This window comes from Cyanistes caeruleus, chromosome 14 (assembly GCF_971803275.1).
Source record: "Cyanistes caeruleus chromosome 14, bCyaCae1.hap1.1, whole genome shotgun sequence".
NCBI lineage: Eukaryota > Metazoa > Chordata > Aves > Passeriformes > Paridae > Cyanistes > Cyanistes caeruleus.
This window is the reverse complement of record NC_141714.1, coordinates 15797520-15810694: the sequence shown is the minus strand read 5'-3', so window position 1 is coordinate 15810694 and position 13175 is coordinate 15797520. Positions and strand designations below refer to the sequence as shown.

At 47.1% G+C, this 13175-nt stretch overlaps 1 protein-coding gene across 1 annotated transcript in view; it reads right to left on the bottom strand.

The window, feature by feature from the left end:
- SH3BGRL (SH3 domain binding glutamate rich protein like) overlaps positions 1-10561 on the bottom strand; it is a 31097-nt gene extending 20536 nt beyond the window's left edge. The window contains exons 1-2 of the mRNA XM_086849977.1: positions 10333-10561; positions 9457-9632 (exon numbers count right to left, since the gene is read on the bottom strand). Coding sequence (XP_086706103.1) covers positions 9457-9501 — 45 coding nt within the window. The 5' untranslated portion in view covers positions 9502-9632; positions 10333-10561. The remainder of the gene's footprint in view (positions 1-9456; positions 9633-10332) is intronic.
- Between the last annotated feature and the right edge of the window lie 2614 nt (positions 10562-13175).

Below are 13175 nucleotides of genomic sequence, written 5' to 3'. Positions count from 1 at the left end.
ATTGGCCAAGCTCTGCCTGCCATAGGCAGGAAGGCCAATGCCTGGGGGTTTGCTCTTATGACTGCTCAGGAAACATCCTGAAGTGACTCTTTCAGGAATTAACAAAATGGAGCATTTTCCAACACAGTGAGGTTGTTCCCATCACCAGGCTGCTCCCACCCACTGCATCCCTGCAATCCACAGGGAAGTGCCACCTTCACCCCAGAGCAGGAGCACTAATCTGGATGCTACCCATGCCTTGGAGCCATGACCTGGAGCCCACTTTGCAATTCCCCACTGTCTTTTTTAAGTTTTACAGATCCCTCTTTTCACCATCTGGGTTTGCTTTTTTTTTCCTAAACCACAAGCTTCCTTCTGCCTCAGTGCAAGCCAGCATCTGCTTACCCCTATCAGAAACTAAGATAAATACACACTGCATTTTATTTTATCGGAGTTTAAGTCCCCAGCTGTTTATTTGCTGTAGGATGGAGTTCTCCAGGCCTGGGCAAGCAGCCAACATGGCTTCATCCCCCTGCTGTTCCTCTGTCTCAGCCTAATGCTGATGGCTGGCAGTGGGAGGTGATGGCTCTCCCAACACCTTCCAAGCTGCTGGCTTGGGTCCCAAATCATTCCTTGGAAGACAGAGCTGTCTGTCCAGCTGCTCCTCAGTTCATCAAGGAGCAAATTCCCGAGGGGAACGTTTCCCAAGTTAGTGTTACAGATTTACTTTGATCTTTCCACAGCATGCACAAGAAACCCCAGACTTTTGCAGGTGAAGGGAGGATCTCACAGGGACATCCTGGTTCATTTTAAGGTGATGGAAAGGAACAGAAATTTTGAAGAAGATTGCTCAGGCACAAAAGTTCCATGGACTGATCTACCAGAACAAGGGACTTGTTTATCTGCATTACAGGGTGGAATTTCCAGTTCTTAATCAGGATTACCAGGGCACTAACAAGGAAATTTGCAAACCTGCTCCTTTATATCTCTATTCACATATAATGTATCCCTACCTAGGGAAAGAAAAAAAAAAAACCAAAACCACCAAACATCTACTAGCTATAAATCAGCTTAATTTGAACTTCATTTCTGTTCATATCTAGTGAGAATGTTTTGGGATATATTTCAATTCATTCATGGAGTTATTCTGCTTCTTTCCTGCTCTGCCAGTTGTTCTGCAGCTGCTGCTTTGTCCAAATACATTTGCAACATGTGCACAGGAATGTCTTGGATAAGCAGCATTAAGTGTTTCCTAAGGAATAAAATCTTGTCCTGCTGTAGTCCATGGCAGAGTTCCCAGTGATATAAGCCCAGCCAGAGGTTGATCCCATGAGGTGAATACAGATGTGCTGTTTAAACCTGCCTGGCAATGAGTACTCCCATAAAACGTGGGTTTATGTGAAAATCATGATTATTTTTCCCAGAGGCTTTGTGTTTGCTGTCTCCATCAGGCTTTTCCAGTTGACTTTGATCTATGCCTAAGGCAGGAGAGGTGTCTGATCATCTACCCTAAACATGGGCTAAACATGCAGTGTGTCAGCATCTGCACAACGATGCTGGTCTTGGAATCACCAAATGCTTGTTTCATATGTAAGAAATGCAGAGACATCAAACCAACATACACACATACATTATTTCCCACCAAACATTTTCCTGGACAACATGGTCTTAATTTTTTTAATGCAAACTGTTAACATAATTTTGGGAGCAGAGCCAATTTCATTCAAGAAGAGAAGAAAGCTTTACTGGGTTGGATCCAACACTTGTCTAGCCCAGTCTCCTGTCTCCACTGGTCACAGATCCCAGGGAAGATCACGCCAACAGACGGAGCACAAGGAGCTACACCACATCCAGCTTTCTTCCCAGACTCCAGTAATTCACAGTTTTAAGTCAGAGGTGTAGTAGTAATGTTTAATAGCCCTTCATAGACTTTTCCCCTTAATTTGTCTCACTGCTTCCCAAGCCCATGCACCTTCTGCTGTATGCCACATCCTCTGGCAAGGAGTTCCTCCCTGAAATCTGTGTTGTCAAACAAAGCATTTCATTTACTCTGAACCTGCCACCTGCCACTTTCACTTGCTCTCTCCCAGTTGTTCCATTAGGAAAAGTTATTAATAAACCCGTCCTGTTTGTTCTCTCATGCCTGACATGATGTTATCACATTTCTGACTTTTTCAGCTCTTTCTTTCTCAACTGCACAATTCACAGAATCATGGAATGGTTTGGGTTGGAAGAAACCTTACAGACCATCCAGTCCCACCCCTTGCCATGGGCAACACCTTCCAGTATCCCAGGTAGCTCCAAGCCCCATCCAGCCTGCACTTGGACACTTCCAGGGATAGGGCAGCCACAGCTTCCACCTTATTATGCACAAATTCTGCCTTCTTTGGTTGTTCCTCCTACAGTGATCACCTCGCCCTACTTTCTTCCCTTTTCTCACTTTTTTATATCACTTAAAGACAACAATTCCAGAGTACTAAAGACAGACTCACCACACACTTATACAGTGGGGTTTTTTTGGTTTTTTTTTTTTGCCCCTTCCCATCCTAAACATTCCTGACATTCTGTTAGCTTTTCAGGGCCATGAATATGATATTTTTGTAGAATTACCTAGTATGGCTCCAAGACCTCTCTGCTAAACAGTATTTTAGCAGAGTTTAAAATTTGTTCTTGCACAGAACAACCATTATTTCTTCCCAGTTTTACAGCTGGGACAGCAACAGCAGGCTGCTCTTACACTGTTTGCTTGGAGTTCAGCACAGATCTCTGTAGGAATCTCCTGGTAATTTCTGCAGATTAAAAAAGCTGCCTGTGTATTTCCAAATCTTGATTGTTATCTGCTTTCCGTAACTGATGTGCAATAGATTACATAAGCCAAAAAGAAAATAAATAATCCTCTTCTCTTATCCCACAGCAGCTTCGTTTCTTTCTGGAAAAAAAGATTTTTAACCTGGCTAACGCTCGTCCAAAACTTTCCAGAAGTCCAGGGATTCAATATTATGGACCACTCTCCCTCCTATGCTCCAGGTAGCTGAGGTGTGAGGCACAGCTTTCTCCTCTGACACTGCCCTGATTCTCCTCCCTGCTCTGTCTCTGTCCACGCATTTGCTGGGAAAGAGCCCAGTGAAGAATAACATCCATTTGTGCAGGGCCAGAAGATGGCTCACAGCTCCCAGATTTCCCTGAGATCCTTTTTCAAACCACAGCTGCCTTTGGCTCCTCTCTTCAGTCCAACACTCCAGCAATCAAACAACAGGTAATAGTTAAAATTTTACACTCAAGTGCCTTTAGAATTTCTAGAGAGGCTGATTCATGCATGGAAACAGCCCCAGAAAAACTGAACTTCAGATCATTAATTAAAGAAATAAATCACCACATCCATGTCTCACAGGGGAAACCAAGTCCAGGAAGAAGCTGTAAGTCAGGATGTGAAAACAATTTCAGCTGTATCCTGAGAGCACAAATCTCAGTCAGACCAGTTGGATGCTGACCCTTCACATTTTTTTCTGGTGTTTTAAAGCTCCATCTCACTCTGCTGCCTTTTCAGTGTTAGGAAATGGCCTTAACATTGAGCTGGAGGTGCTGTCCCAGAAAGGACGTTGCTCCTGGATGGAGGCTTTTTTTTTCTGGGACAAACAAGAGTAGATAAGCATTACAATTAAAGCTCTTTCAGGCTCGATTAAATATCTGACCAACAAAAGCATTTCAATTTAATCATAAACTGAAAGTCTCCCCTGCGTACAGCCAGGGTTAAACAAATGGCATTAACACTGATTTTTCCCGTTTGAGCAGAAACATTCCTACGTAGGAATAGCAGAATATTGATACAAGATGTGGATTTGGTTCAGGTTTCCAGCTCTCCAACCAGTGTCAGGAACTGATATTGGCACTTCCAAGGCTGAGAAGCAGAAGGAACAGGCAGAACTCACCTCCCTTTGGCTATGGAAACGATGCATCCTTAGTTCTTGTTTTTGTCATAGAAGGGAATATTTCAATTTAGTTTTGACCTTAAACAGCTCAGTTCTGTCAATGTTGGTGGAGTTCCCTTTGTCTCCCCTCTCACCAATTACTCTTTTCCTGGAAGGAATAAGAATAACCTTGCAGAGACTCAAGTCTTGGCACCCTCTGCTCATTAACGCAGATGCCAGTTCACTGACTGCTATAGGAATTTTGTCAGTGTAACTTTAATGTCCCAGGACAAGGAAAGTTCTGTGCTCAATTCTATAAATATTTATTTAAAACCCACAAGTGCTTAGCCCTGACATGATGCTGTGTGGATCCTGTCTTAGAACATGCTGCAGTTCAGGGTTTAAGGGAAAGCCAGCACAAGCTGACAGCATCTAGCTTCTCCCCAAAATCTGCCTCTTCTCCCCAAGCAGAGACATAATCCAGATGCATCACCTCAGAATAAACACTGTCCTACCTGCATATACAACCTAGAAAAACTCTCAACAAAAAGCCTTTCCTGGCTTTAACTTTATTGGAGTAGAATTTTCCATCTTTCTCCTGCTGTCATAAACTGGTTTTAGTTAAGCACAGTAGAATGTTTTTTATTTTGATATATTAAAACTATTGCAACAACTGTAGCCAATTTAATCTCTGGCTCCATTAAAAATTTGAATGCAATATTTTAAGAAAAATATTTGACTTATCTTGAGTTTGGAACAATGACTTTACAAAAAACAACAGGAGGCAGATGGAAAATATCCCAGCTTGAGCCACATTACAGATTTTGTCTTCCACCCCAAAAACTGTAACTCACAACAACTCCTACCATTTTATTGAGAGAAGCTCTGTTTGGTGAACACTGGGTATCCAAAAAAGTCCTTCACATGTATAATGTTTCCACAAGAGAGGGGTTTAAAAATCAATACCTAGCTTAACAAGTCAATTTTCACCCATGGTATATAAATTGCATGAGCTGAGTATCACAAAAACATACATACACCGTGAAATTGTTTTTTAACACCAGATGCAGCTTACTTCCCCATAATACGTGTGTTTACCTAAACTTGCATCACAGTACAAGACTATTTACCAAAGACTTGTGTGTTTTCTTCCCACATAAACTGCCCTGCCAGGCAGCCCAAGGAAGTTCACAAGCAGCTCCTGACCGTCTGCTGCCGCTGCTCGGGGCTTCCGCAGCGACAAACATGACCACAGACATCCGGCCTGAGACAGCACGCTGGGAACCTTGAATGTGGCAGCAGAACAAGGGACACTTGTGATCCACACTGATAAGGACTGCATGCACAGAGCCACCCTACTGTGGCTGCATTTCCCCTCAGAGCCACCTCCTGCCACAGCCTGACACCACCACAGCAAAGCCATTGGAACTCCATGAACTTTGAAGCCTTTTCCAACCTGAACGATTCTCTGATTCCATGAAACCTCACAGCAGCCAAACAACACAAACACAAAGCATACAGACTCTGCTCATTCCTGTAAGGGTGGCATTATTTGCATTTATAGTGACCATCTGAGAAAAAAGGCCCTTGGTGGGTTTAAGTGCAAAACATAATTTTTTTTATATACAATCTCTATCTCTCCATGTGTTACTTCCCTGGGATTCAAACTTCAGAAGGATAAAGCAGCCCCAGCAGCCCTCCCAAAGCTCTGAGCTGTTAAACCGAGACAAGAGCTGGTGGTTACATGCTCTCATCATTTCCAACAGCTGTTCTCCAGAGCTGTTCTCCCTGGAATGCTCCAGGAAGTACTTGCTACTGATTATATGTCTCCAGTAGCACCAGCAAGTTCTCTGGTGCCTTACTGGGAAAAGGCAAGAGTAATTGCAAGCAAATGTTCACTCTCCAGACCATGGGCCACTTTCCTCTTCATCTCCTGGGAGGTGGGGAGAAGACCTAGATCCTTTCTCAAGCAAGAAGACAATACAAGAAAAATATGAACCCCTTACATCCTTAACTTTGTGAATGAAAAATAAATTTGAATTTCCTTTCCTCTCTAAAAGCATCCCTAAACAGTGGCAGGTCTGTGTAATTCATGACTCTGACTCCGACTGGAGATCATCTGACTCTGACACTGGAGATCATCTCTTCTTTCTGCCGTTTCTGCAGTCGCAGTAGGAGGCAAAGAAAGAAAACCACTCACACTGCCATCAAAACAAGGGAGGAGAGCAGAGCTGGGAGAGATGGAAATGTGGGATGTAGATCACAAAGATGAAGCACTTGGCTCCAAGGAGCATCAGGACACCAGACATTTGATGTGTCAGTTTCCACAGCCCACAGCACTGGCAGTGGCACAGGGCAGAGCTAAGCCCACCACAGCCAGTGCTGCCACTTCAGTTCCACAGCCACAGATTCCAGTTTCAGCCAGAGCCCTGGAACTGCAGGGTGGTGTTGGATGAACAAATACAATTCTCTCAAAGTCCATGTTCAACACCTGTGCAGTTGTTGGCAACAAATGCACACTTTTAAGACCAAGAAGAATTTAAGCACCTGGTTCCCTTCCACATGAGATCAATAAAATGGACAATCCAGCTGCCCTCAGAAAGAAACGGATTCTGGTGCAGGGCAACATCTTGCCTCAAAATCAATAAAATATCAAAAATCCTGTGGAGAAAATCACACGCTGGATTTGTGCCATTCAGCTTCTTTCCTCTTTGTATCCTTTTCTACCAGGAGCAAGAGTCAAATGACTCAGGCCTCTCTTCCTTGCACCTCCTGAAGGATTTGAATGGTAGGTCGCAGTGAAACCCCTCTCACAGCCAGCACAATCCCTGTTCCTGCAATGCTCCCACACTTCTGAATGCGCTATTTACATCTCATGTCTGTCCATAGCCTTCACCACTGTCCCAGGCTGAGGTACACTGCTCACTTTGACTGTCTGCTATGCAGGAAAGCTCCCGGACAGCAGCTCCACATGCACATTCCCATGTGGTGTCCTCACCTCATCTTCGTAATTACAATCCCCATGCATCCCTGCCCAGCCTGTAACTCGCCAGCACAGCATTCACGGTGAGGAAGATTAAAAGACAACGGACCACTTCCCAAGCAAGACTTTCAAACACAGCAGGAAACTGCTGCTGGAACTATCACATTATAGAGTGAGAGGAGGCCAGACAAGATGTCAATCATCATACTTTCCAGAAATCCCTTGAAACACACTCATAAAATGTCTTTGCTTAGACATGAGCTTCACACGGCATTTTTTCCTCACAGATACATCATACTGAATATAAACATTATAGAGAGAGTGCCTTGGGGAAACATTTTATGCACTGTGATGTGGCAAATTATACCATATAACAAAGCAGGACTTTGCCAATAATAGACCACAAAATTTGGGCACTCTCCAAGACTCACAGCCCCAGGGTGTGAGGTGTGAAGCAAGCTCAGCCCTTTTCCCTTCGCTGGGAGACACTCTCCAGTGTCTCACAAAAGCCTTTTCCTACAAAAGATTCTTCAGCTTACAGAAATGGGGCAGGAAGGAGAAGATTTGATACTTATTTCTGGTTTGCTTCTAGTCAGGCAAATTAGCCTTTTAAAACCCAAAATAAACACAGTGCTGGGTGTCACTACAGTACAAAGTGAGAGCCCTTCCCAGGCTGATGTTACCCAGTTCAGTCACTTTGCTGCACACAGCCTTGTCTCTGTTCCATCTCTCTGTAGCAATCTTCTCTGATGTGGATTTTCCATTCCTGGAGTGGATTATTTCAAATTCAACACCCAGAAAGGCTTCTCTGGTCCTCCAAGCAAAGCCTGTCTCACCAATGGTTTTAAGAGCCACAGACACAACTCATTCCCATTCCCTCCAAAGAGGTGGCCTCTCTGTCTTACTTTAGGTTGAAACATCGATTAAAATTCTTATACTTGAAAGAAAACATCACCCAGTGAGGTGCTGGGCTGGTCCTGCCAACAGAAACACCCTCAGTGTACGCAGGAATCTAAGAATGTGAAAGTCTTGCTCATTACCACAAGATCCCTTGAGCTGCTCCAGCTTTAGACACAGGCATGAGTGTATGTGTGTGCGTGTATATATATATAAATACACGTCATAAAACTGGCAATTATGTGCACATTACGCTCAAATTCCCCAAAAAACAGACTACACCAACGCTACATTCAAATTCCACAGGCAGGGATGCACAAAGGAGCCTGAAAGTCAGCAGTTAGTCAGACTGGAGCTTTGTAACATGTACAACCCACACAAGGACCAGGCAGCACTGTAGAAAACACTAAGCTAATAATCAAAAACTTAATTTAAAACCAGAAAAACACAGTTGGGATTGAGATCTGTGCTTGGACCCTAGAGCTCAGTATCACCAGACAGATGGAAATCAATAGGTGCCATGAAGAGGGCGCTGATAAAAATCTATAGCAACTGAAGCAGTCAACTTGAAACCTATTAACAGCTGCATTAGAAAGAAAGGATTACTTTTCCAATCTGCTGCTTTCCTTCCAGATGATCATTCTGTACGAACTCAGAAGAAATCCCTTTGGATCTCTTTTATGAATGAACTACTCAGGATGTCAAGACCGTCCACAGATCAGCATGAAATAATCCTCTGCTCTTCACCACCACCAGCACTGTCAGCGCTGGCATCAAGTTTAACGAAAATGACCCAGGAAGGGAGGGACAGCAAGGACACCTGAGGCACAGGCTCCTGTGCCATCTGCAGCCCGTCACCCCAAGCTTACCAACTGGTATTTGGTCTGTTGAAGCCCATAGACCAGTGGCTGCACTCAAGCGAAGAAGGAGAATGCAGTTAGGGCTTGTTTTTATGTTCTCTACATCATTGTCCTCCCAAAGTTTGGGGACCTGAAGCACGAACAGTGACAGGAAAAGGTCATCATACAGCCACAGCTCAGACTCTATCTCCTCTCAGTAAAAGTCACTGATCATTAACTGCAATAGCTGGCATTTTCTGAGTCCCTGGCATTTTGTAGTTCTCCAGCACATCCATTCCAAGTGCAACCACATACCCCGGATTTCAGCCTCGGAGCATCTCCCACATGGATCAAACAGAAACCAGATGATCCTGAGGACACAGAGGTACACCTGAACACAGGCACAAATCCCGCTATTTCTGTGTACCTTTATTTTCCCTTTGAAAAGCACAGTCCGAGCTCTGCCTACAACACACTGGGGCTACAAAAAGCGAAACCCAGTATTCCCAACAGGGCAAGAACCAGAGGCTACTGGGACAGCGGCCACACACGCCTGCCACAATCAACGAGGAATAAACTCATCAAAACCAAATGACGGGCGACACATTTAGAATTTAACTTCAAGAACAACAAAAAGAAAACCAGCTAGTGGTGGCAGTGTCTTCCCAGCATAGGGCGAGGGGTGCGGGATCACCGAGGAAATGCCGCTTTCCGTCGGCGGCAGCCGCAGCACCGCCCGCACAGCGCCGGGCGCCGTGAGGGGACCGCGGCTGCCCCGGCCTCTCCCCACACTGCCCGACCGCCCCTCGCGTTCCCCGCCCGGCACAAGTTTCCCCCGGGCGCCGCTTACCGCCGTGGAGCCGGAGGAAGAGGCGATGTAGACCTTGATGACCATGCTGAGAGCAGCGAGATGCGGAGCCGGGCGGGCGGTGGGTGTGTGAGGGCGGCTCGGGCGCGGGCTGGGGCTGAGGCGGGAGGGCGGGCGCGGGGAGGCGGCGGGAGCGCTCGCTCCGCCTCGCTCCGCAGCTGCCACCGCCCGAGCCCGGAAGAGCGGAAAATGGTTTTTTTGAAATTAATTAAATAAATAAATAGTAAAAAAGGAAAGGGAAAAAAATAAAAAAATAAAAAAAAAAAAAAAAAAAAAAAAAAAAAAAAAGAAGAAAGAAAGGGGAGAGGAGGAGCGTTCTCGACGAGCCGCGCGAGACGTGCGGAGGAGGGGGCGGGGGAGCCATGGCGGCGGGGCCGCGCCGAGGGGATGCGGGGGCTCGGGCGGGGCAGCCGCTTCAGGGCGGAGGAGAGCGGCGGGGGAACCGGGGGACACCGGGGCGGGAGACCGAGAGAGGGAAGGAGCCAAGCGTGGGGGGTCGCCATGGTAGCGGCTGGTTCCCCTCAGTGCCGGCTCCCCTCAGCATCAGGTCCCCTCATGGCCGCTTCCCTCGCGACTTGATCCCCTCACGGCCGGGTCCCCTCATGGCCGCTTCCCTCGCGGCTTGATCCCCTCACGGCCGGGTCCCCTCATGGCCGCTTCCCTCACGGCCGGGTCCCCTCATAGCCAGGTCCCCTCATGGCCGCTTCCCTCACGGCCAGGTTCCCGGGACCGATGGCCCCGTGCTGCGCTCCATCGTTCCCGGCTGCCCTCCAGCCGCTGTGGCCCTGCCCCGCTCCTGCCCCGCCCGTGGTGCGAGGACAGCGGCAGCACCGCCAGCCCTAAGCCGTGGCCGCTCACCTCGACCTGGGGCACCAGAAGTCAGGGGTTGGTGGCTGTTTCTGGGAAATGGTGTTTAGAATTAAGAATTTCCTTTTGAAATCTATTCCAGCGTGGAAGGTACTGCCCAACTGATGTGCCCTCCCGTGCCAAAGGACAGGTGGCATCCTGTGGAGTTATTCGCATTCCTGTGGTTGTTGTAAACTAATCTCCCACACAATAAAAATGGCATCAAATCCCCCACATTTTTAATTGTTACAGTCATAGTGACACGTTATTGAAGGAAATTTATATCCAGCACCTGTCTCCCACTTGCCTCTGGTACTCCAACTATTACCTCACATATGTTGTATTATCTATTCCGATAGCAGGTTCACTACAAATGGAAAATATGTACAGTGATAAGCACAAGAAGCTGAAATTTTACACCTACAAGCTAAAATGAAAGCAAGATGTTTGTTCTGCTCTTGGTGAAAAACAAGGAGGTGTTTCTCAAATGAGTTTTCCAAACAAGCTTTCCTGTTTCAAATTATTAGTTTTTTGAAAAAAAAAAATCTCTCTTTAAAAACCCATTGAATTAAAAAGTATTGAATTAAGTAGTCTATATTTGCTTTATTAATTTGCCAATAGTAAAGGAAACTGTTTTGAGGACATGCCTCAATTTGATATTACTTATGATACTGACCTGAATCTTTGAAGCAGTCATGAGTTTTAAGTATGTTTGAAAAAGCAATAAACCAGAATTTACTGAGGATGATGGTACACCATAAAAATTTCCTGGTTCAAGGAATTTCAAACTTTAATAAAATAAATAGTGTACTTTCTAATCTGTTCAAAACAAACCGAGTTAAATCCAGGAGATTAAAATTCTTTAAGGAATGTTTCTTCAGTTGTGTTTGCGCAGCCTCTTCCCAGCTGCTTAAGAAACACCCTGGGAATTCCTGTTGGTTCCAGTGTGTAACCTGATTCACGGCAAGGAACGCAGGAGGGAGAAACCACAGCTTATCAGAAAGAAGGAAAAAATGCAGGTGGAGAAGGGGAGAGGGAGGGTCACTTGAACTTTGGGCTCCCCTGTCATGCCTCTGGCTGCCTGCCAGCTTTCCTCTCCTTGGAGACTTGGAATCAGCTCCTCAGAGGTGAGATTCACCTGGAGCGAGCTGCACCTCGTCCTCCTGCCTCCTAAAAACACTGCTATCATCATTACTCTCAAAAGTGCACTCTAGGAGGCATTTTATCTTCATGAAATGAGATTTATTAAGTTAAGAGCAATACACGAATCAGGTATCGTTGACACAACTTGATTTTCTTGACTCATAAAAGTAAATTTTCTTTATTGATGGGAAAGTGCGATGTTTTCTATTCCCACGCTACTCCTGTAAAATTCACAGTGTTGTTTTTGTTTGCACTGTTAAACACTTGGGAAGCTATGAAACATCCTTCTCAATGTAGAACAAAACCTAAAGCAAAATGACCAAATTTGAGGTGCTCCCAAAAGAGTAGCCCAAGGGTTGGCCATCCCAGAGTCATCCTGGGATTTTACATTAAAACACTGCCAGTGGTGGCACAGATCCCCTTGCTTTTTCCTTCGAGCACAGGCAAGGATGGAGCCTTCTGAGTGCTGGCATGTTCATCTGCTTTAAAAAAGGAACTGTAGGAGAATCTCACTATGAAAGACTGCAAATTCCTTCTTGTCCAAAAGGTCAGGAAGAACATGTTCCACAGCTCCACAGCTGCATTGTAATAACAGAGAGAAATTAATCCAGAATCCACCTGTGAGTAACGCAAGGCTGTGCCAAGGTCCGCTCTCGGATCGTGCTTGTGCCAGAGGAGATGACCTGGATCTGTGTGAAATGGAGAAGGTGTGATGGGCAAGGGACGTCAGCTCAGCACTCTCAACCGGAAATCAGAAATCCATCCTTCATTCCCAGTCCCAGCCTGGCAGTAACTGGAGCCAAAGGGCAAACCGTGACTCAGAGAGTGTCTCCTGGCTTTGCCCGTGTCCTGCTACATCCCCGGTCATGGGAGGTGGAAACTGCTCCTCTGCTCCGTAAACTTTGTGGGAGCATGCTTGGGAGTCCAAGAGATCTTCCTCATCTGGAAGCTCAGCAAGGCCTTGATTTACAACCTTGATTTACATGTAATTGTGGCAGGCACACGGGAGGAGGTCACTCCCAGGGCACAGAGTGGGGACTGAGTGCCACTTTTCACCTGTGCAGTGGAACTGGTGAGTGACATTTCACTGCAGCTGCCTTAAAACCGCCCGTCAGCTCAAACTCACAGACTCAGCTCAGCACCCCCACACCCCCACAGGCCCAACTCAGCCCCAGAGGCTGAGTTCAACCCACCCAGGGCCGGCTCAGCCCCAGAGACTCGGCTTACCCCTCCTAGACCCGGCTCAGCCTCCCAGACCCCCACAGGCCCAGTCCCGGCTCAGTCCCCCAAGCCCGGCTCAGCCCCCCAGGTCCAGCTCACCCCCAGACCCGGCTCAGCCCCCCAGGCCCGGCTCAGCCCCCCAGGTCCGGCTCACCCCCAGGTCCAGCTCACCCCCAGACCCGGCTCAACCCCCCAGGCCCGGTTCAGCCCCCCAGGCCCGGCTCAGCCCCAGGCCCGGCTCAGCCCCAGGCCGCCCCCAGCCCCAGCCCCGCGCTATCTGCCGGGGCGCGCCCCCTGCCGGCGCTCGGCGGGACCGCGGCCGGGGCCAGGGCCGCTCCCCTCGGCCCGAGGGGAGGAGGTGGAGGAGGAGGAAGAAAGGGAGGAGGAGGAAGAAAAGGAGGAGGAGGAGGAAGAAAAGGAAGAGGGAGTTGCCTGGGGCTCTGTGACACATTGGAGGCCTGGGGACGTCCGCATTGGTGCCTTGCGGGGTG